General features: G+C 41.0%; 1 protein-coding gene across 4 annotated transcripts in view; it reads left to right on the top strand.

The window, feature by feature from the left end:
• The window catches only part of LOC124149476 (atrial natriuretic peptide-converting enzyme-like), a 42,328-nt gene extending 27,470 nt beyond the window's left edge, over window positions 1–14,858 (top strand). For all 4 annotated transcript variants that reach the window (XM_046521087.2, XM_046521083.2, XM_046521085.2 and 1 more), the window contains exons 9-15: window positions 158–287; window positions 1,379–1,501; window positions 3,386–3,435; window positions 4,573–4,744; window positions 5,028–5,323; window positions 6,472–6,605; window positions 7,171–14,858. In XM_046521087.2, coding sequence (XP_046377043.2) covers window positions 158–287; window positions 1,379–1,501; window positions 3,386–3,435; window positions 4,573–4,744; window positions 5,028–5,323; window positions 6,472–6,605; window positions 7,171–7,347 — 1,082 coding nt within the window. In that variant the 3' untranslated portion in view covers window positions 7,348–14,858. The remainder of the gene's footprint in view (window positions 1–157; window positions 288–1,378; window positions 1,502–3,385; window positions 3,436–4,572; window positions 4,745–5,027; window positions 5,324–6,471; window positions 6,606–7,170) is intronic.
• Window positions 14,859–22,957: the final 8,099 nt, after the last annotated feature.

Genomic DNA, 22,957 nt, shown 5'->3' with positions numbered 1-22,957 from the left:
AGCGAGAACTAAGATCTGATTTGAATGAGATTGCAAGCGGAACAACCAGAACGATCAAGTCAGTCATAATTAAGCATAAACTATGATGCACAGTGAGAATTACTGAAAATAATTGCACCAATATCTGTGGCTCTATGGGTAATATTGAATGTTTCAGTACATCTACGGAACCCCAACTCAACAGTTCCATCCGACCTCACCATACAGAAGGATAAGGCTAGGTACTTGGTGTGTGCTGATGAGTGGATGGATGCCAACAGCAACTTCATATGTCAAGAGTTAGACATGTAAGATGACTCCTTTACCTCATGTCACCGCCTCCGTGGTCTAGTGGTAGAGCGTCTGCCCAGAGAGCAGAAGGTCCAGGGTTCGATCCCTGTACCCGTCATACCAAAAGATATTTAAAGATGATACTTGTTGTTATCCTGCCTGCTTTGCATAAAGGGCCCCAAACAAGGACTAGTAGGCTTGTAGTCAGTGGGCTGTGTCTCAGTGGGGTATTCATGTTAAACTGCGGCATGGTATCTCAGTGGGCTAGAACTATAAAATTGACGCTCAGGACTAGGACAAGCAGCCACACAATCACATGCATGCACGTCACTATATAAGTGTAATAATCTTGGCCGCGACATTAAACCCCATTTCACCTCACCTCACCTCATCTTACCTCATATAAGATGACTGCTTTAGGTGGAATCAGTCCCAATCAGAATAGGTCTGATATACTACACCTCTGGCAGCCATAGAATTTATTCTTTTTTCAAACCTTACCCAGAGGACAAGTGTAAACCTTATTTCTGTAGTCCGCAGAGTTTGTAGCTACCGGTAGTCCTGATGAACAAGACAAAACTGTTTAATATGTTTGCATTTTCTGCCATTTTTTTCAATTTCAATGTGTAGCAAATTTGAATCATTGAGAACTGGTGAGAATCATGGCCCTCAAATAGTGCCAGTCAATGAGCATACCATCACTGGATTATTACTAGTCCTTTGCACAATTTAGTAGTCTCAGGCTAGCAGACTAGCATGAATTTTGAAGGCAGACTAGAACTTCATTGGATGTCCTGAAATAAATACATAGGTTGCTCCAAATTGTAAAATAAAAGTGTTCCCTGAAAATATTGAAAAGAAATAAATCTGCCTTTGATTTTACACACTGAAGAAAATTATTCACTCGATGGCTTGTCTGGCTCATCCTTTCCAAAAAAGAAGTGCCTTGGAGGGGGAGGGGGGGGAGCAGTCAGCTGATATTCAGAGATGCAAGTGGACAAAAACTAAATTAAATGTAATATACATGTATTTACCTATGGAATGTAAAACATGTGGATTCTTTCAGTATTTTGGAGTAGTTTATGATGCTGGTGGGTGCTTTTAACAGGTCCTATCAGTCTACAAGCTTCCAGGAAGTAAGAAACACCTCTTCCAATGCCGCCTACCTTCTTCTGAAACCAGCTGCCATGTTGAGTAGAGATCAACCAGTCAGCTCCTTCTTCACCCAAAGGTACGCCACTGTCTACACATGCACTGCCTACAAAATTCCCACTGCCCACACAATGCCTACACCTTGTCTTCATGTTGTCTACACACTGCCAACAGACTGCCTACGGAGTCTTCACACAGCCCACACCATGTCTACAACTGCCTTCACACTATATAGTTGTCTACACCCCGTCTAAACACTGCCAACACCTCTAATCAACAATGAGAAAAATTGTTTTGTTTTTGTTTTTATATATTTAAAGCGACAGTAGTTTGTTGTTGTTAAAATCACAAGATATTAATATTTTTAAGGCAAACATAAAAGGTCCATATTTCTCATAACCATATCCTTATTTTATTTATTCTCCCCCAGAAAGTGTCATGCTCTCCTCTTTCTCTCCCTTGCCATTGCTGTCCTTTAGGGGTGCCACAAGGGTTTGAATCCCAGATTTACCCAAATTATATTACTTGGTTTGTCAGCTGCATACCATGCTTGTAGGTTTCACATCTTCCCACATCTTCCCACATCCTTCTTCCCGAGGCAAGGGAATTAAGTGACGATAAAAGTCCATTTTCCACCCTTGGTGAACTAGGTTGGAATTTCGTGGCTTGATTGTGGCGCCGTCAGTGGCTAAAACAAGTTGTCAACTGGGGGCTCAGCTGGGCATATATTGGCTTGCACACAGGGTATTGGTATTTTCAGCACACATTCATGACGATCTGAACAAGTTAACCAGAGAAGAGTTTCAGATTTGGCAACTATCGACGCCCAGTTGATGGTACACATGCTCTACAAATCCTGTAATTTGACAGAAATCTGCATGGCAGTCACCATGTTGTTTATGGACCAATATTGATTGGACTATGTGAAGACCCATTAGTCCAGCCAAATTCCAGACTTTTATTATCAGTTATCTCCCTGGCCTCAGGAAGATGACCACTTCAAGCTGACATGCTCATACAGATATTAAGGACCCTGAAATTGCAAACTAAATAATTGTAGTGTTATGAAATGTATAAAGTAAATTCAAGCATGTGACCCTGACTGTAAATGTTGTTATTATACTCTAACACTGAAAAGAGCTTAGATCAGAGACCATGGCAGTATACAGTTTCTTGTTGCAATATTTGTTATTTGCTTTCATGAAATCTGCTCAGTTTGTCAGTGAAAAAGTTGGCTAAGGTGCCACACTTTTCTGAGGAGTTGTCTCCCTTGGCTGATCCAGGATCCACTGGTGGTGGGTTCAAATCACAGATTAGCCCTCATCATGATCATTATAAATATGCACCACACCCGCTTGTGAGTTTCTCAAACGTGGTAAATGTCTACGACCTGCTCCATTTTGGACACGAGACCTCTGTGATATAGCTAAACACGGTCTAAGCAGCATCTGTGATTCCTTGAATGTTTCATTTGCTTCTCTTTGCATAGTAAGAGCATGGCCAGAACTTTGGTTTGTGAGTAGAGCAAATTGTGCAACGAATTCAAGCTGCTTTCTTTCAGAAAGTCTCATATTATCATAGACAGATGTGATTTACAAGAATATGTGAATATTAAACATATGACTGAACCACATAGTTCTGTCAGACTCAGCGACATCCTGCATTGGTGTTCATGCTTTCAGTCACTGGTTTGCCTGTACGGACCTGATATACGGCTGGAATAAAGTAACTCACTAAGTTTTATCAAAGAGGTAGTTTTGCTTTGTGCCATGTGACTGTAACTGAGACTTCTAGGAATGTTATCAAACAGCTTCTATGGTGTGGTTGTGGCTGTGTTAGACTTCTCAAGATACTTCTGTCTCTGACCTGAATGTTTCCATCTGTATGTAGTGAGACTGTGGCTGACCTAGAGCTTCTGCCTGTGTGAATGTGATTGTACTTTTCTCTCTCTCCCTGCATGCAGGTCCGCCTGTCCATCACTGACGACTGTAGCCCTGTCTTGTGTACAGCAAGGTTAGAACTCTTCATTTCTCACACTCAAAGAAGCACCCGTAAAATCCATGTTCTGCTCAAGATCCTTTCTGTATTATATCTGTAGTATTTCTTTTAGTGGTGCATGTAGATGCAACCGCAGTGGTTATTTGTCATTGATATGTTTATTTGTAAACAATGAAACATGTATTTTATGATGTATTTTGTTTTGAATTACAAGTTAGATAATCCTCATTATGATATTTTCAGAAATATTTATTTGTAAGAATCATTCTCTGCTCAGATTGAAGACTTCAACACTAATCTTTTAAACTTGGGATAAACTTTCCACAATTGTTTTGAAAAGAATCAACCAAGTTCTCTATAAGGCAAAATTATATATATGTGTTTCCTATTTGAGCCCTGGGGACACGGGTGGCCCAGTCGTCCAAGGCGCTGCGATTCGCTGTGCAGAGTTGCATCCCTTGGGCACACCAGAAACCTATGATTGTGGGTTCGAATCCCAGTTCGCCCCAATTATGTTTCTAGGTTTGTCAGCACCATACCCATGCATGTGGGTTTCACCGAAGTGGTAAACGTCTGACACCTGCATCACTTCGGGCTTTCATCCCACATTAAGCTGACACGCCGTGATATATCTGGAATACTGTTAAAAGCAGCTTTAAACCCAACTCACTCACTCACTATTTCAGCCCTTAGATTTAATGGAGGGTGTTACTCTTTTTCTAAAAACAATTACTGGTTTTTCTATAGTGAAATGCAACAACTTTACGGCAATGGTATAATTGTGGATGATATGGGATGATGATAAAACTTACAGTGCAACACATAGGGTCTTCAGATTTGGGTCAATTGGGAAAACGGAAACATACATATGTTTAAATTTGGCCTGCTATTTCAGTCTAAGTGTGAGTCTGTGTAGGTTTATTTGGGTTGGTTGAGATTCTTGGGTAGACTAGGTCCCCGGAATCACCCAGAATGGGTGGTGGTGAGGGGGTTACATGGTTCATGCTTTTGGGAACTTATGTGGAAACATTTCCATCATTCAGTGTACAATTTGTAATCAATGTATTGTCTGATGCTATTATCCTGTCAACTTATTACTGGTAGTTGCAAAATAAATGAAATGTAATGTTATACCCATGTTGTCGTGTACAGAATGTGGACAGCAAAAGGCCACCTACATCACCCCTTATGTTGTTGGTGGGAACATACCACAGGAAGGGAAGTGGCCCTGGGTTGTCTCCCTTTCCTACCAGGGTGCAGCACAGTGCGCCGGCGCCCTCATCAACAAGCAGTGGGTGATCACTGCTGGACACTGTGCTTCAAGGTGAGAACTTACCTTACCTGGGTAAAATCCAGTGCTAATTGCTTATAAGAAACTTCCATGGTAAACATAATTAAATCAATGCAAACATATGTTTAAGTCTTTGAACGGCATTTAGGAGCTATACACATAAGGAAGAGTATTTATGGATGTCAACTTTTTTATTATGAGGAACACAAGTAATAAGAAGTTGACATAATAAAGAAGTTGACATAAATTCTCTTCCTTAAACATGTTTGAATCAACACTTTTGGGTAAAACTTGCTATTATTTCTTTAATTTTCAGGCCAGGTCGTTTTAGTTATGTGACGACATTCTCAAACATTGAAATTCTCCTTGGTACGGTGGACAGACAAGGCGGGTCCACCCATGCAGAGAGAGTACGTGCAGCCAACATCAGCTACCACTACAACTTTACCGGTGCCGGGACTCTGGACTGGGATGTCGCCCTGGTGCAGCTGGAGAGACCGGTGGAGTTCACAGACTACATCCAGCCAATATGTCTGCCTTACGAGGGACAGACCTTCCCCTACCCCTCCCTGTGCTACCTGGCTGGGTGGGGACTAGTCAACAGCGTGCAATGTGAGTATCGTGTTGGACTAGTTAACAGTGTGCAATGTGAGTATAGTGTCAGACTAGTCAACGGTGTGCGATGAGAGTATAGTGTCGGACTAGTCAACAGTGTGCAATGTGAGTATCGTGTTGGACTAGTCAACAGCATGCAATGTGAGTAAAGTGTTGGACTAGTCAACAGCGTGCAATGTGAGTATAGTGTCTGACTAGTCAACAGCGTGCAATGTGAGTATAGTGTTGGACTAGTCAACAGCGTGCAATGTGAGTATAGTCTTGGACTAGTCAACAGCATGCAATGTGAGTATAGTGTTGGACTAGTCAACAGCGTGCAATGTGAGTATAGTCTTGGACTAGTCAACAGCGTGCAATGTGAGTATAGTCTTGGACTAGTCAACAGCGTGCAATATGAATATAGTGTTGCACTAGTCAACAGCATGCAATGTGAGTAAAGTGTTGGACTAGTCAACAGCATGCAATGAGAGTAAAGTGTAGGACTAGTCAACGGTGTGCAGTGTGAGTATCGTGTTGGACTTGTCAATGGTGTGCAATGAGAGTATCGTGTTGGACTTGTCAAAGGTGTGCAATGAGAGTATAATGTTGGACTAGTCAACAGTGAGCAATGTGAGTATCGTGTTGGACTATTAAACATTATGCAATGTGACTAAAGTGTTGGACAAGTCAACGGTGAAGAATATGAATATAGGGTTGGACTAGTCAACAGCGTGCAGTATGGATATAGAGTTGGACTAGTCAACAGTGTGCAATGTGAGTCTAATGTTGGACTAGTCAACAGCGTGCAGTATGGGTATAGAGTTGGACTAGTCAACAGTGTGCAATGTGAGCATAGTGTTGGACTAGTCAACAGTGTGCAATGTGAGTATAGCGTTGGACTGGTCAACAGCGTGCAGTATGGGTATAGTGTTGGACAAGTCAATGGTGTGCAATGTGAACATATTGTTGTGTTTTGTCAAGTAAAAACCCTCAGGGATAATTATTTATCATGGCCCTGGCGCACAGAGCGATCTTAGCGCTACGACTGCCATAAGCCTGTTTTAAAGTATGGGAGTTACGATCACCTTAGCGCTAACAAAGCTTTGTGCAACAGGGCCCAGAACATAAAAGACATTTATTCTGACCTTGCCCAATTGTTGTTTCAGATTTATCCCCTGAGAAGCTGCGAGATGCAAAGATGCTGGTGTGGGATCGGGAGAGGTGTGAGGACAACACTGGCAGTAGCAACAACTCTACCCTGTGTGCCGGCTACATTAACGGCCCGCCTGCAGGCTGTCAAGTGAGGCTCTCACACTCAATCTAAACACTTATGAACATCTCAGTCACATTATTGGTGGTCCCATCACATCGAGAAATGATATCCCTTGCCCAGTTATGTCTGCAAAGTTGCTTAAAGTGGAGTAATACCATTCTTACTCCCTGTTGAAAGCCACAATAGTTTCTGATCTTATATTCAATTGATCGGTTTCTTTACCCACAAGTTGTTTTTCTTGCCCAAGGGAGGTGGATATCGACTGATGGTTTAACTTCTGGGGTGGATCTTGAAAATACTAATCCTGCCCCTGCAAATCGAACATAAATAAATGCATATCCGGGCATGCGATATTTCCATCTTAAGTTAGAATTCGGTCTTTTTTATTAACCCCTAGGGTATATTTTATTACCCCCTTGTAAATATTCAGGTTCATTTTATGGACCTTGTAGGTGGAGTGCGGACCTCAAACATCAGCTTTTCAGTGTCTTTTGTCATCCTTCAATCACATGCCTTAACCCCACCCCTGAGGAGGAAAAGGTTGTTGCCATGGTCTCTGTCATTATGTCATGGTTGACGTTTCTGTTGCCAGGGTGACAGTGGAGGGCCGTTGATGTGTCAGGAGGAAGCAGGAAGTGGCTGGGTGCTGGCGGGAGTGATGAGCAGTGGGACCAGCACGTGCGAGAACTACCCCTCCTCCCAGGCCAACAGGTTTGCCCACATCGCCAGTGTCAGGAAGTGGATACAGTCAGTCATAGCTGGATCTTAGTATAACCATTAGGTGATCCTAACATTGCAAGTGTCAAGAAGTGGATAGTCAGTCAGAGCTTGATCTTAGTATAACCATTGGTTGATCTTAACATTGCCATTGTCAAGAAGTGGATAGTCAGTCAGAGCTTGATCTTAGTATAACCATTGGTTGATCTTAACATTGCCAGTGTCAAGAAGTGGATAGTCAGTCAGAGCTTGATCTTAGTATAACCATTGGTTGATTGACCATTGCCAGTGTCAGGCAATGGATAGATTCAGTAATAGCTGGATCTTAGTATAACCATTGGCTGACTGAACTTTAACAAATTGCTGGTCTTAGTAATTGCATGACACTGATTGCACTGATCTTAGTATTGGAATACTATTGGTTTTTGTGTTGACATAAGCTGATCATATTATTGGCATATGCCTGTGATCTTTGCCTTGGCATATTCCTGGTCTTAGCACTGGCATGAGACAAATCTAAGACCCAAAGATCCTGCGCCGAGCTTTTCACTGAGACTAATCTTGTCTTCGACATGAGACTGGTATATGACAGTAATCTCAATTGGTTTAAGAATATTCTTGTATTTTGGGTATCATATAAATTGGCTAATGATAAGTTTATAAGTGTTAATTAACCTTTGATTATTCCACATGAAAGCATTGTATGATTTCCTGGATCTCATGTAAAAAATAACGTTAATATGACGTTAGCAGTGTTAGTCTGGGAGTGAGTGGAAAGTGATGTATTTCTTTACATGCGATATCCAAACAATGGTTGTGTCATTGACGGATCTCCTGACATGTGTTACTGATATCATTATACATGTATGTTGATGAGATATTTATTATCAAGGACAGTGTACATATTATGTTATTGCTTGTTTTTATTTGCAGTTCTGGTTGTGCATTTTGATATCTTGTGTTACAAGCCCCGGTCTTTCGTGTTACTTGTTATTTCATTGGTTGTGATCTGAATGATAGTATTCTACAGGGTTACCATGGTTACCACTGGTCAAAACCCCTGGTAGATGGATACCCATGATTATACAGAGGTGCAACAACCTATTTGCATTTTCTTAGCCTGTTTTACGTGATCTTCCTTGTGTACTATGAAGCCCTTTTGATGTGTGCTTGGTTATTGTTATAGTTTTGGCATGTGTTGAGATTTGTATGGGGTGGGGGGTTACGATCCACCGATAGCTACTGTCAAATGTGTGTGTGTGTGGGGGGGGGGGGGGCCTCAGGTTTTACGTTCCACCGATAGCTACTGTCAAATGTATGGGGTCACAGGTGGCCCAGTCACACAAAAGTTTGCTGTTCAGAATTGCATCCCCTACACATACGTGATCCTATGATTCTGGGTTTGAATCCCAGATTTTCCTTGATTGTGATCATTTTTACATATCATACTTGCTTGTGGGTTAGTGTTTAGTAGTATGTTGGTCTTTTATATACTACACCTCTCTGTCTAATACAGGGGAGATGTTTGATGTCTTCCAACCACTGGGTTGCTTAATAAGGGGAAACGTAAAAGATCAGGAGTTCAGGCTTGGTGACGTGGATAATATCAATCACTGGATTATACGGCCCTGACTTGATTATGTACAGGCCTCTGTTACATAGCTTGAATATTCTTGAGTATGGCATTTAACACCAAACAAATGCCATGACAGTCTCATGAAATTCGATCGTTTACTCTGATACAATACTTCACTACTTTATGATCTGAGAACACTTGCATAGGATGTCGAGTCAGGTGAACACTGAGTGACCTTTGATGATCCGAATCTAAATTAAGAATGTGTGGGTTCTTGAACCAATCAGATGTCATCTTCCTTAAATGATTTTGCTTCATTTCTTTACTAAATTTAGACTTTAACGAAAGAAAATCCATGCAGGACACAAGTATTCCTTCAATGGCACTTCCTTTTGGGTGTTGATACCACGGAGTATGACAAGGTGTATAAAATATCCACAACAATATTCTGGCACAACCTTCATTATGAACTTTCGGAAAAGGTTATGTCAATCTCATTAAAATCAGATCTTACTTCTCGCTATTGCTAAACAAAGATCTGTGGACATCCCATTGCAGGTCACGTCATCCAACCAGAGATAATAAAAGTGACAGTCAGAATGTGTTTCCTAAACATGCAAACTCAAAACTGGCAGGAGTGATGAGCAGTGGGACTAGCACGTGCGAGAACTACCCCTCCTCCCAGGCCAACAGATTTGCCCACATCGCCAGTGTCAGGAAGTGGATACAGTCAGTCATAGCTGGATCTTAGTATAACCATTAGGTGATCTTAACATTGCCAGGGTCAAGAAGTGGATAGTCAGTTAGAGCTTGATCTTAGTACAACCATTGGTTGATCTTAACATTGCCAGTGTCAAGAAGTGGATAGTCAGTCAGAGCTTACTTCTCGCTATTGCTAAACAAAGATCTGTGGACATCCCATTGCAGGTCACGTCATCCAACCAGAGATCATAAAAGTGACAGTCAGAATGTGTTTCCTAATCATGCAAACTCAAATTATTTAACAGAGGGTATTCCGAACGACAGTTACGGGTTTTATGATTATATCCATACAATTTAGGCCATCTATAAGCCATTCCAGAATGTTCTTTTTATCAGTTTTAAAATTTTTAATCGAGAATACGTCAAAATATGTTTCGAAGCGTAGTGCCATTCTGAAACTACTGTTGTAAAGCTCGAGATAGCTGCCTTGTTTGGCTAATGTAGATTTCTTGTGAGTCATTTCATTGATCAGTCAAAGTTCGCGTAAGGTCGTTCTGATATGCCCCTTAATGGGATGTCCTCAGATCTTTGTTTAGCGGTAGTGAAAACTAAGATCTGATTTTAATGAGATTGAGGTTGTGTTAGCTCATTTTAGATATATAGAAATCAGATATGCCGGTCTGAATGTTTTTCCCACTCATACCGACAATTTAGAAGCCACGGTGCTGATTGGTTGATTAGAAAGTTCCCTTGGTGCATCCTCCGAAGGAGATGCCTCAGATCTTCATGCAGAGAGGTATTGTATCGGAGTAAAAGTTCAGATATTACCGGTAATGAGATTGACATAATGAAAAATGAATAGGTACCTTGATACATTCATCAGTTTGCCACATCCCTACATTCTGCAGCTGATGGTGTGTATTGTGCTGGTGATGGGTGGATGTATGTTTCTTGTTTCATGATCTGCAGTTTGATGCTGCAGAGATGAATTCTGTGAATTGTTTTATGTTTGTCAGCAGCAGCTGATGCTCTTGTTCTCTTGATGCATGGTCACATCACGTGGTCCTTCTCTTGATGGATGGTCACACCACGTGGTCCTTTCCTTTGATGGATGGTCACATCACGTGGTCCTTCTCTTGATGGATGGTCACACCACGTGGTCCTTCTCTTGATGGATGGTCACACCACGTGGTCCTTCTCTTGATGGATGGTCACATCACGTGGTCCTTCTCTTGATGGATGGTCACATCACGTGGTCCTTCTCTTGATGGATGGTCACATCACATGGTCCTTCTCTTGATGGATGGTCACACCACGTGGTCCTTCTCTTGATGGATGGTCACACCACGTGGTCCTTCTCTTGCTGGATGGTCACATCACGTGGTCCTTCTCTTGATGGATGGTCACATCACGTGGTCCTTCTCTTGATGGATGGTCACATCACGTGGTCCTTTCCTTTGATGGATGGTCACATCACGTGGTCCTTCTCTTGATGGATGGTCACATCATGTGGTCCTTCTCTTGATGGATGGTCACATCACATGGTCCTTCTCTTGATGGATGGTCACATCACGTGGTCCTTCTCTTGATGGATGGTCACATCACGTGGTCCTTTCTTTTGATGGATGGTCACATCACGTGGTCCTTCTCTTGGTGGATGGTCACATCATGTGGTCCTTCTCTTGATGGATGGTCACATCATGTGGTCCTTCTCTTGATGGATGGTCACATCACGTGGTCCTTCTCTTGATGGATGGTCACACCACGTGGTCCTTCTCTGTGGTCTTTTGTCAGCAGGGAAAGTGTTCATGTACTTGTCACTGGGAGTAATTACATGTGTATCTCAGCACAGAATATCTTCTCATTTAATGCATTATTTTACAAAGATTCTTGTGATGAAAAGTGTTCAAACTCTGTTCAGCAAAAGACTGAGAAAATGGACTCATTTACAAAGTCATCACTCAGGACAAAATCGACTGATTATGAAAATATTTTGTGTAGATAAAACATTTTGAGTGTGAGACAGGAAGACACGGCTTTAATTGGTGGAGGAAGTATAAGAACTATTTTTTATAGTTTTCATCAACAGCATCCCAATCACTGGGATGTGGCTCAAAAATTATAATTTGAATTACAATGATAACTTTTGTGATGTGTCAGTTCTTATGTCATATTTCCAAGGATGGAAAATCATATCAGAATTATTTTGATGTTTATGGATAGGTACCACAGTAGGCACAAATGAAATCAAGAAAAATGTGGTTTCGTTTTGCATTTTTTTTAAATGTTGTGTTCAAATGTGCGTTTCTAGAGTTAGTGAGTTATTATTTAAGGACATGATCCCATGCAGCGGCCAGCATTTTACATCACAGTCAGCAATATTCTCAATATATCACAACGACCTCAAACAATCAAGTCAGTGCCAAGCAAAGCTGTGGTTGACAGCATGAGCAACAATCCACACAGTGGATCACTGTCAGTGAGACCAACCGACCCTCATTGTAGACATCCCCTGTGAAGATCTGGGTTAGAATTAGTCTTCAGCAACCCAGGCTTGTTGTAAAAGGTGACTAACTTGATTGGGTGGTCAGGCCCACCAACTTTGTTGATGCATGTCATCGTATCCCATTTGTGTAGATCGATGCACATGCTGTCAATCACTGGAGTATTTGATCCAGACTTGATTATTTACCGACTGTCATCATATGGCTAGAATATTGGATTGCAGCTTTAAACAACAAACAAACAAGGCATGTGATTGGCCACTGCCAGTTATTGGATTGCTGATCAGGAATCTGGTAACGTCCTATTTCCAGAGTTTTAAATAGTATATCAAAGAATAGTGTACTTAGCAGCTTGGTCATGATTGCCAAAAATCCCAGACAATGCGTGGGATACGTTTTCAAAGTCTTCCATCCCTAGCCTGCATGAGCCTCACGTAATTGTGTTGGTGTTTATGTTACACCTCTAGTTGAAGTTGGGAATCACTTCAATATCCAGGAGTCATTGCTTTGAAGCAAAGGACTAGACATCTACTGAAGCAAAGAAAGATGATTGGAGTCTGTCTCACATACATGTATAGGGGCGGTGGTGTAGCCTAGTGGTTAAAGCGTTCGCTCGTTCTGCCGAAGACCTGGGATTGATTCCCGACATGGGTACAATGTGTGAAGCCCATTTCTGGTGTCCCCCGTCAGGATATTGCTGGAATATTGCTAAAAGCAGCGTAAAGCACTCAGTCACTCGCATACATGTATATTCAGTGAGTGAGTGAGTTGGCTTTAACGGTATTCCAGTTATATCACGGTGAGTCAGCTTAATGAGGGAGGAAAGCCCAAAGTGATGCAGTTCTAAAACGAGCACGGGTATAGTGCTGACAAAACTAGAAACATAATGTATATTGCAAGAACAATACTAATGTTAACATGGTTAAGAAATTGTGATCGATTAAACAAATTGATCCTGAATTCTGCTGACTGGATATTGATCATATTGATTAAACCTATGACTGCTGTGTCAATGTAATGAGTGTCCTTGAGTTAAGTGCAAAATCACTGCCACTGGCTGGAAACTGGCCAGTAATGGTGGAACATCTCACCAAGCCCAGCCAGCATGATCCTCATGTAGATGGTCCTCATCGGCACAATACAAAGTTATCGGGGGAAACATTCAGACATTGTGAAACAGCAATATTGAACTGCTGTAAAGTTATTTGCAGAATAGATCTGATTCATAGAAAGACATGTGGGTCAGACCATTTCATATTTCTGGGGAAGGGATTTTTGTTAGGTATTTTTTCGGTCACTTGTTCCAAATGTACAATTCATCACTTGGTCAGTGTCTTATGTTTCATGCATTGATCACTGGAAGTGTGTTGATTTATGGTCTGATGATGTATCAGGCAGTTCAGTTCCTTTATCTATGACTGTCCCCAATAACCATGTCATTTCTGTCTCCTTGACATTGGTGACTTGAAAGGAAAGGAAAATGCCCTTTTCATTGTGTAGCACAGGTAGTCATGTTGTTTTGTTGTAAATCTAATAGTATTTTACTCTGAATTTGGAGATAAACATCCTGTGATTTCAATGTAGAGCTTAAATTTAATCCTTAAAATTGAGTTTGGAAACGAAATGGCAATGACTAAAAAAGTGGTACTATTCTATAAATATTTCCTTCTACGGTGATGAGGATGTTGAATCAGATGTTTTATTGAGAGGGGATTTATTGTGATTTAATAACGTCTGATTGACCAATCATGTAATTTCCAAATTCATGGTAGAATGACTGTTTTTCCTCTGTGAATTAGACATTAGTTTTAAGCAATCGATGTAAATCGTGTCTGTGAACTTGACATCCAGCACATGACTGTTTAGCCTCTGTCAACATTCTGTGATGTCATTCTAGTGTTTTCACCTTACCCTTGCACTAGACCCCATTCCATTCCAGTCAAGTCCTTATCATGGTATCAGGCCTGATCCTATCTCCTGGGTCTTTCTACATTGATCCTGTGGATTTACATTACCAATGCCACATGCTGACTTTCATTGTCTTATTGAACACTGTTATCCTTATATCTTACCTGTGGCCTCCTTGTTTATTTTGTTCTGCATGTTCAACCAAGTGAAGTGGTATAGCCCAGTGGTAAAGGTGTTGGTTCATCAGAATGAACACCTGGGTTCAGTTCCACATATCTGAAAGGTGTGTGAAGCCCTTATAAAAAATCCCCCAAATTGGCGTAAAGTCACTTCCATCCAAGCCAATGTTGTCTGTACTCACAGAGTGATATAGTTGTCTGAACAGACAGTGTGTGGTGTCTGTATCAACCTTCAATCTCCAGACAATACACAACTCTGGGAAGGGAGGTTCTTTCATAAAATTTGTTCATTAAATAATTTTACAGAATTTTTATGCAAGTCATGTGAAAAAAGATGAGTAACTTCACAGATAAATTATGAATGTTATTTTTGTGCTATTTATGACAACCTGGGCGAATCTTTCCAAACTGTTTTAAAAATTCTGCCTTGAGAACTTTGAGTCCTCACTTTTTGGAATGTTGTTTGCAGATATTGATTTGAAATTCATTGGAGGTTCTGTCAAGCATATTTCTAGCCTTCATGAATGTGACAATGTCCAATCTGGTCTGTCTCTATGTTTATTACCTACACATATTTCCAGGTGCTGCTGCGCAACATTGATAAGTGCTTCTTAATGCTTCTCTTAAGGAAGAAGTCTATGCCTTGTTTTTTATGATTATTTATTGACACTAATAAACTCTTTTTATGATCTAATCAGTGTAATGTGTTGTTTGTGTACAGCTGTACTCCAATGTATTCATATTTCTTGTCCATAAAGATTTTGATACGATCCATAGTCTGGCCGTCTATTGTAATCACAGTCAGGTCCTATACTGTAACCACAACCAGGTCCTATATTGTAACCCTACAGCCAGGTCCTATATTGTAACCACAGCCTGGTTCTATATTGTAACCACAGCCAGATCCTATATTGTAACCACAGCCTGGTCCTTTAGTGTAACCACAGCCTGGTTCTATATTGTAACCACAGCCAGATCCTATATTGTAACCACAGCCTGGTTCTATATTGTAACCACAGCCAGATCCTATATTGTAACCACAGTCCGATCCTATATTGTAACCACAGTCAGGTCCTATATTGTTTTCACAGGCAGGTCCTATGTTGTAACCGCAGTCAGGTCCTATATTGTAACCATAGTCAGGTCCTATATTGTAACCACAGTCAGGTCCTTTATTGTAACCACAGTCAGGTCATATATTTTAACCACACTCAGGTCCTATATTGTAACTATAGCATGGTCCTATACTGTAACCACATTCAGGTCCCATATTGTAACCACAGCCTGGTCCTATATTGTAACCACATTCAGGTCCTATATTGTAACCACATTCAGGTCCTATGTTGTAACCACAGCCTGGTCCTATATTGTAACCACAGTCAGGACCTATATTGTAACCACAGTCCGATCCTATATTGTAACCACAGTCAGGTCCTATATTGTTTTCACAGCCAGGTCCTATATTGTAACCGCAGTCAGGTCCTATATTGTCACCACAGTCAGGTCCTATATTGTAACTATAGCCTGGTCCTATACTGTAACTGCAGCCTGGTCCTATATTGTAGCTATAGCATGGTCCTATACTGTAACCGCAGCCTGGTCCTATATTGTAACTAGAGCACGGTCCTATATTGTAACCACAGTCAGGTCCTTTATTTTAATCACACTCAGGCCCTATATTGTAACTATAGCATGTCATATACTGTAATCGCAGTATCGGACCCAGTCGTGATTATATGAAGCCCACTCACCTGCACTGATTCAGATAAATTGAGCACTATGTTTCGGATGCAGACACTACAATGGGTGCAGACACTACATGAGGTAGTGACACTACACCGGATACAGACACTGCTTCTGGTGCAGATACTACATCAGGTACGGACACTACATGGGCTATGGACACTACAACGGGTACGGACACTACATTGGGTGCAAACATTACATGGGCTATGGACACTACAACGGGTACGGACACTACATGGGCTATGGATACTACAACGGGTACGGACACTACATTGAGTGCAGACATTACATGGGCTATGGACACTACCACGGGTACGGACACCACATTGGGTGCAGACATTACATCCGCTACGGACACTACATTCAGTGCGGACACTACATGGGCTATGGACACTACAACGGGTACGGACACCACATTGGGTGCAGACATTACAACGGGTACGGACACCACATTGGGTGCAGACATTACAACAGGTACGGACACCACATTGGGTGCAGACATTACAACGGGTACGGACACCACATTGGGTGCAGACATAACAACGGGTACGGACACTACATTGGGTGCAGACATTACATGGGCTATGGTCACTACATTGAGTGCAGACATTACAAAGACATTACAATGGGTACGGACACTACATTGGGTGCAGACACTACATGGGCTATGGTCACTACATTGGGTGCAGACATTACAACGGGTACGGACACTACATTGGGTGCAGACACTACATGGGCTATGGACACTACAACGGGTACGTACACCACATTGGGTGCAGACATTACAACGGGTACGGACACCACATTGGGTGCAGACATTACAACGGGTACGGACACCACATTGGGTGCAGAGATTACAACGGGTACGGACACCACATTGGGTGCAGACATTACAACGGGTACGGACACTACATTGGGTGCAGACATTACATGGGCTATGGACACTACAACGGGTACGGACACTACATTGAGTGCAGACATTACATCAGCTACAGACACTACATTGAGTGCAGACATTACATCAGGTACGGACACTACATTGAGTGCAGACACTACATGGGACATGGACACTACCACGGGTACGGACACCACATTGGGTGCAGACATTACATCCGCTACGGACACTACATTGAGTGCAGACACTACATGGGCTATGGACACTACCACGGGTACGGACACTACATTGGGTGCAGACATTACATGGGCTATGGACACTACAACGGGTACGGACACTACATTGAGTGCAGACATTACATCAGCTACAGACACTACATTGAGTGCAGACATTACATCAGGTACGGACACTACATTGGGTGCAGACACTACATGGGATATGGACACTACCACGGGTACGGACACCACATTGGGTGCAGACATTACAACGGGTACGGACACCACATTGGGTGCAGACTTCACAGCGGGTACGGACACTACATTGAGTGCAGACACTACATGGGCTACGGACACTACAACGGGTACGGACACCACATTGGGTGCAGACATTACATCAGGTACGGACACTACATTGAGTGCAGACACTACACGGGCTATGGACACTACAATGGGTACGGACACCACATTGGGTGCAGACTTTACAACGGGTACGGACACCACATTGGGTACAGACATTACAACGGGTACGGACACCACATTGGGTGCAGACTTTACAACGGGTACGGACACCACATTAGGTGCAGACTTTACATCGGGTACGGACACTACATTGGGTGCAGACACTACATGGGCTACGGACACTACAACGGGTACGGACACCACATTGAGTGCAGACATTACATGGGCTATGGACACTACAACGGGTACGGACACCACATTGGGTGCAGACATTACAACGGGTACGGACACCACATTGGGTGCAGACTTTACAACGGGTACGGACACCACATTTGGTGCAGACTTTACAACGGGTACGGACACTACATTGAGTGCAGACACTACATGGGCTACGGACACTACAACGGGTACGGACACCACATTGAGTGCAGACACTACATGGGCTATGGACACTACAACGGGTACGGACACCACATTGGGTTCAGACATTACAACGGGTACGGACACCACATTGGGTGCAGACATTACAACGGGTACGGACACCACATTGGGTGCAGACTTTACAACGGGTACGGACACTACATTGAGTGCAGACACTACATGGGCTACGGACACTACAACGGGTACGGACACCACATTGGGTGCAGACATTACATCCGCTACGGACACTACATTGAGTGCAGACATTACATCCGCTACGGACACTACAACGGGTACGGACACCACATTGGGTGCAGACACTACATGGGCTATGGACACTACAACGGGTACGGACACCACATTGGGTGCAGACATTACAACGGGTACGGACACCACATTGGGTGCAGACATTACAACGGGTACGGACACCACATTTGGTGCAGACTTTACAACGGGTACGGACACCACATTGGGTGCAGACACTACTTCAGGTACAGGCTCTACAACGGATGCATACCACAGCTGAAACTGAAACTATACATATATTCATTAATCATGTAAAATTTCACTCAAGATGACAAATACCTTTTATCATTCACAAAGATTTGCAACATTCATAAAAGAGATATGCTGAGATTCATAGTTCTGTCGCTGTCCTGAATTTCAAGTACAGTTGCTGAACAACGACCTGGTTCTACTATCTCGGGTACAACTTTCACAGCCGTTTTATATCGGTCACGTCAAGATGGCATATCTAAGGACTTTGTAATAACGAGGTTTGTTATCTACGAATGTAAATAAAGATTGTGAACCGAATGGAGTGTGTTCTGCAGTCTGATTGGTTGAAAAAAATGCTTTAAATTAGACTGCAAGAGCCTTCACTGCGCATGATCTCTTTCGCATCAGAAAATTATTAGGAGATAAACATACTGTGTATTCAATGTTACATGTAGATTTAACCGTGCTAATTTGAATTTGCGTTTATTTTTATTTCAACCTCTGATTGACCAATCAGAATCGAGTAATCTCCAAATTTAGATTGACTTACATAACCTTTGTATTTTGCAATGTTGATAAACATTGCGTTTTCAGATTTGGGGTTGTATTGACACATGATCTCTTGGTCTAATTAATGCGTAGAGTCGCGTTAAACTACCTCGCCAGTAATATGGGAAATAAGAGTAAAGCTATTGCAAGGAATTTATTTAAAATGTAGATAACAAATCTATCAAAAGTTTGTTTCATTTTATTGAATTTTATTGATCCCAGCCAACGTTTTTGACTAGAAAGGTTCATATTTGATCCAAGGCAAGAATGACATTTGTTGAGTTATCTACTTGTAACCAAATTATTTCTTTAATACTGGTATTAGCAGTGGGTATTTATTTAGTTCTGCCTAACTGGCCCAGTTATGTGTTTTCTACTAGTTATGATTTATAAAACTGAATTTGTAGTTTTCCTTGAAGAAGTGTATCAATACCTTTTTCAAGATCTTCACCACAATCTTCACAATTGTATAACATTATTGTTTCTGTGAGGGTTTTAAACAATTTTATTGATAACTTTACTTGGACATCATTATGAAAAAATGGTGTTTTAATCTATGGGATGCACCTATGGCTTTCCGTGTGAGTGACTATATACAACCTTTGATCTTTCCATGTTTATGGGGGGCACGGGTGGCCCAGTCGTCCAAGGCGCCTCGATTCGAGTTGCGTCCCTTGTGCACGCCAGAAATCTATGATTGTTGGTTCGAATCCATGTTCGCCCCGATTATGTTTCTAGGTTTGTCAGCACCATACCCGTGCTCGTGGGTTTCACCGAAGTGGTAAAGGGCTGAGACCCGCGTCACTTCGGGCTTTCCTCCAACATTAAGCTGGCATGTCGTGATATAACTGGAATACCGTTAAAAGCGTCGTTAAACCCAACTCATTCACTCACTCACTCACTTCACTTATGAAGTTGTATTTCAAGATATGTCTATCTGTCATCTGTGACTATTGGTTTTCCTTGTGTTGACCATTAAAAGGCATTGTTGCCTTGATGGTGCTTTCCGAAGAAAACTTCATTGGATTTATCAAGATTAATTTGTAGAGACGTTAAGCAATTTTTTTATAAATTTTTTAATAGCATTTTTAGTTTTGGGGTGAATCTGATAATAACAAACAAGAGATCATCAGCAAATAATATATGACATATTTTAATGGTATCTAGTTTAAGTCCTAGTACTTCTGGTTGTTCGTAATTATGTACATCATTTACAAATACATTGAATAGTATGTGTGATAATGTACAGCCCTGTCGAACACCCTGTCGAAGCAAGCGGCACTGTCAGCCCTTGTGATCTCTATAGCTCGTAGCTCACATTTGAGTACAGGGAGCATATGGACGATAACAGGTATCAATGAATTTCATATATATTTAGTTTGTTGAGGAACAAATGTCTATCAACTGTGTCAGAGGCTTTTTTTTATAAATCGAAGAAGCAAGCATAAATATTCTCCCGCTTACAGTTAATGTTGTTAAAACAAAGTTCTGAAGCCTTTGCGAAATCCAGAATGGCAGGGATCAAGGAGGTTGTTACCTTCTACTGCATTTAAGGTTATTTACACCATTTGCAGTGATAAGTCATATAAGTTAATTTACACCATTCACAGTGATAAGTCATGTAAGTTAATTTTCACGATTCGCAGTGATAAGTCATATAAGTTAATTTACACCATTCGCAGTGATAAGTCATATAAGTTAATTTACACCATTCGCAGTGATAAGTCATATAAGTTAATTTACACCATTCGCAGTGATAAGTCATATAAGTTAATTTAAACCATTCGCAGTGATAAGTCATATAAGTTAATTTACACCATTCACAGTGATAAGTCATATAAGTTAATTTACACCATTCGCAGTGATAAGTCATATAAGTTCATTTACACCATTCACAGTGATAAGTCATATAAGTTAATTTACACCATTCGCAGTGATAAGTCATATAAGTTAATTTACACCATTCACAGTGATAAGTCATATAAATTCATTTACACCATTCACAGTGATAAGTCATATAAGTTAATTTACACCATTCACAGTGATTAGTCATATAAGTTAATTTACACTATTCGCAGTGATAAGTGATATAAGTTAAATTACACCATTCACAGTGATAAGTCATATAAGTTAAATTACACCATTCACAGTGATAAGTCATATAAGTTCATTTACACCATTCACAGTGATAAGTCATATAAGTTCATTTACACCATTCACAGTGATAAGTCATATAAGTTCATTCACACCTTGCACAGTGATAAGTCATATAAGTTCATTTACACCATTCACAGTGATAAGTCATATAAGTTCATTTACACCATTCACAGTGATAAGTCATATAAGTTCATTTGCACCATTCACAGTGATAAGTAATTATATAAGTTCATTTACACCATTCGCAGTGATAAGTCATATAAGTTTATTTACACCATTCACAGTGATAAGTCATATAAGTTCATTTACACCATTCACAGTGATAAGTCATATAAGTTAATTTACACCATTCACAGTGATAAGTCATATAAGTTAATTTACACCATTCACAGTGATAAGTCATATAAGTTCATTTACACCATTCACAGTGATAAGTCATATAAGTTAATTTACACCATTCACAGTGATTAGTCATTTAAGTTAATTTACACCATTCGCAGTGATAAGTCATATAAGTTCATTTACACCATTCACAGTGTTAAGTCATATAAGTTAATTTAAACCATTCGCAGTGATAAGTCATATAAGTTAATTTACACCATTCACAGTGATAAGTCATATAAGTTAATTTACACCATTCACAGTGATAAGTCATATAAGTTAATTTACACCATTCGCAGTGATAAGTCATATAAGAGCTTGTTGTTGTTGATACCAGACATGCGGCGTTTTTAGCAAGATCCCTGAATGCTGCCAGTATTTCTAATTATCTCAGTATCAACCGCTCCGTGCACGTCGACGCAGGACCAGAGAACCCTCCCACACATTGGTCCCTGGGGATGACGAAGAGAGGTATTCATAGATTAAAAGGCAAGTACAGACGATACCGATCACGCCTGCTATTCTTCTAAAGATACGTAAAGAATTAGACTTCACCATAGTTTTCTGGGCAACCTTTGTGGTGGTATTGTTGAATTTGTTCTCATTTTTCAGAATATTGACTCTATTGCTTTCCAGTGTGAAAAAGCAAATTCCCGACAAGAAGTTGTGTATTATTGACGTCACATGATACAATGATGAAGTGCTTTTAGAAATTTGACATATCAAAACTATTCAGTTTAGTCACAGGATTAGGGTTTTACAACGGTGTTTGGAGTTGGAGCTTTGTACATTATTGTAAACCGTAATAGGCGCCTTGCTACTTTAGGACTATATATACTACTCAAAAGAAGTTAAGGATCACCTGATTCTTTCATATTACTATAGTTAATCTCTCATGCCATGACAGATTAACTTTACCATTATGAAGGAATCGGGTGATCCTTAACTTCTTTTGAGTAGTATATATTGATGGCAAAAAGTCTCAGTTTTACTGCGGTGCTTTCCGTTGTGTTCTCTTCTCGCTGTGCAGAATCCTTTGGTATTTATGTCCTCTGAGGCTCCTGACCGGGTTATCAATTCTGATTATAGATAAAACACAAGAGTGAAGTTTGATCTAAAGTTTATTTTAACAAACACAACAGGTGACATACCTTCATTAACTACCTATTTCCCCCCTTTTCTTACCAACGTACAACTTTTCTACCTCAACTCTTGACCTTTTTAATCACCCCTCTAACCCCCGTAATAAAAATGTCCTGAAAGAAACCTATTTTATTCCTATGAAGAGTTGCGTCCCTTGGGCACGCCAGAAGCCAATGGTTGTGGGTCGAATCCCTGTTCGCACCGATAATGTTTCTAGGTTTGCCAGCACCATACCCGCACTCGTGGGTTTCACCGAAGTGGTAAACGTCTGACACCTGCATCACGTCACGCTGTAATATAACTGGAATACTATTAAGCGGCGTTAGA

This window comes from Haliotis rufescens, unplaced genomic scaffold (assembly GCF_023055435.1).
Source record: "Haliotis rufescens isolate VD_foot unplaced genomic scaffold, xgHalRufe1.0.p SCAF_1, whole genome shotgun sequence".
Lineage (NCBI taxonomy): Eukaryota > Metazoa > Mollusca > Gastropoda > Lepetellida > Haliotidae > Haliotis > Haliotis rufescens.
The sequence above is the reverse complement of the archived record's forward strand: the minus strand, read 5'-3'. Positions and strand labels throughout refer to the sequence as shown.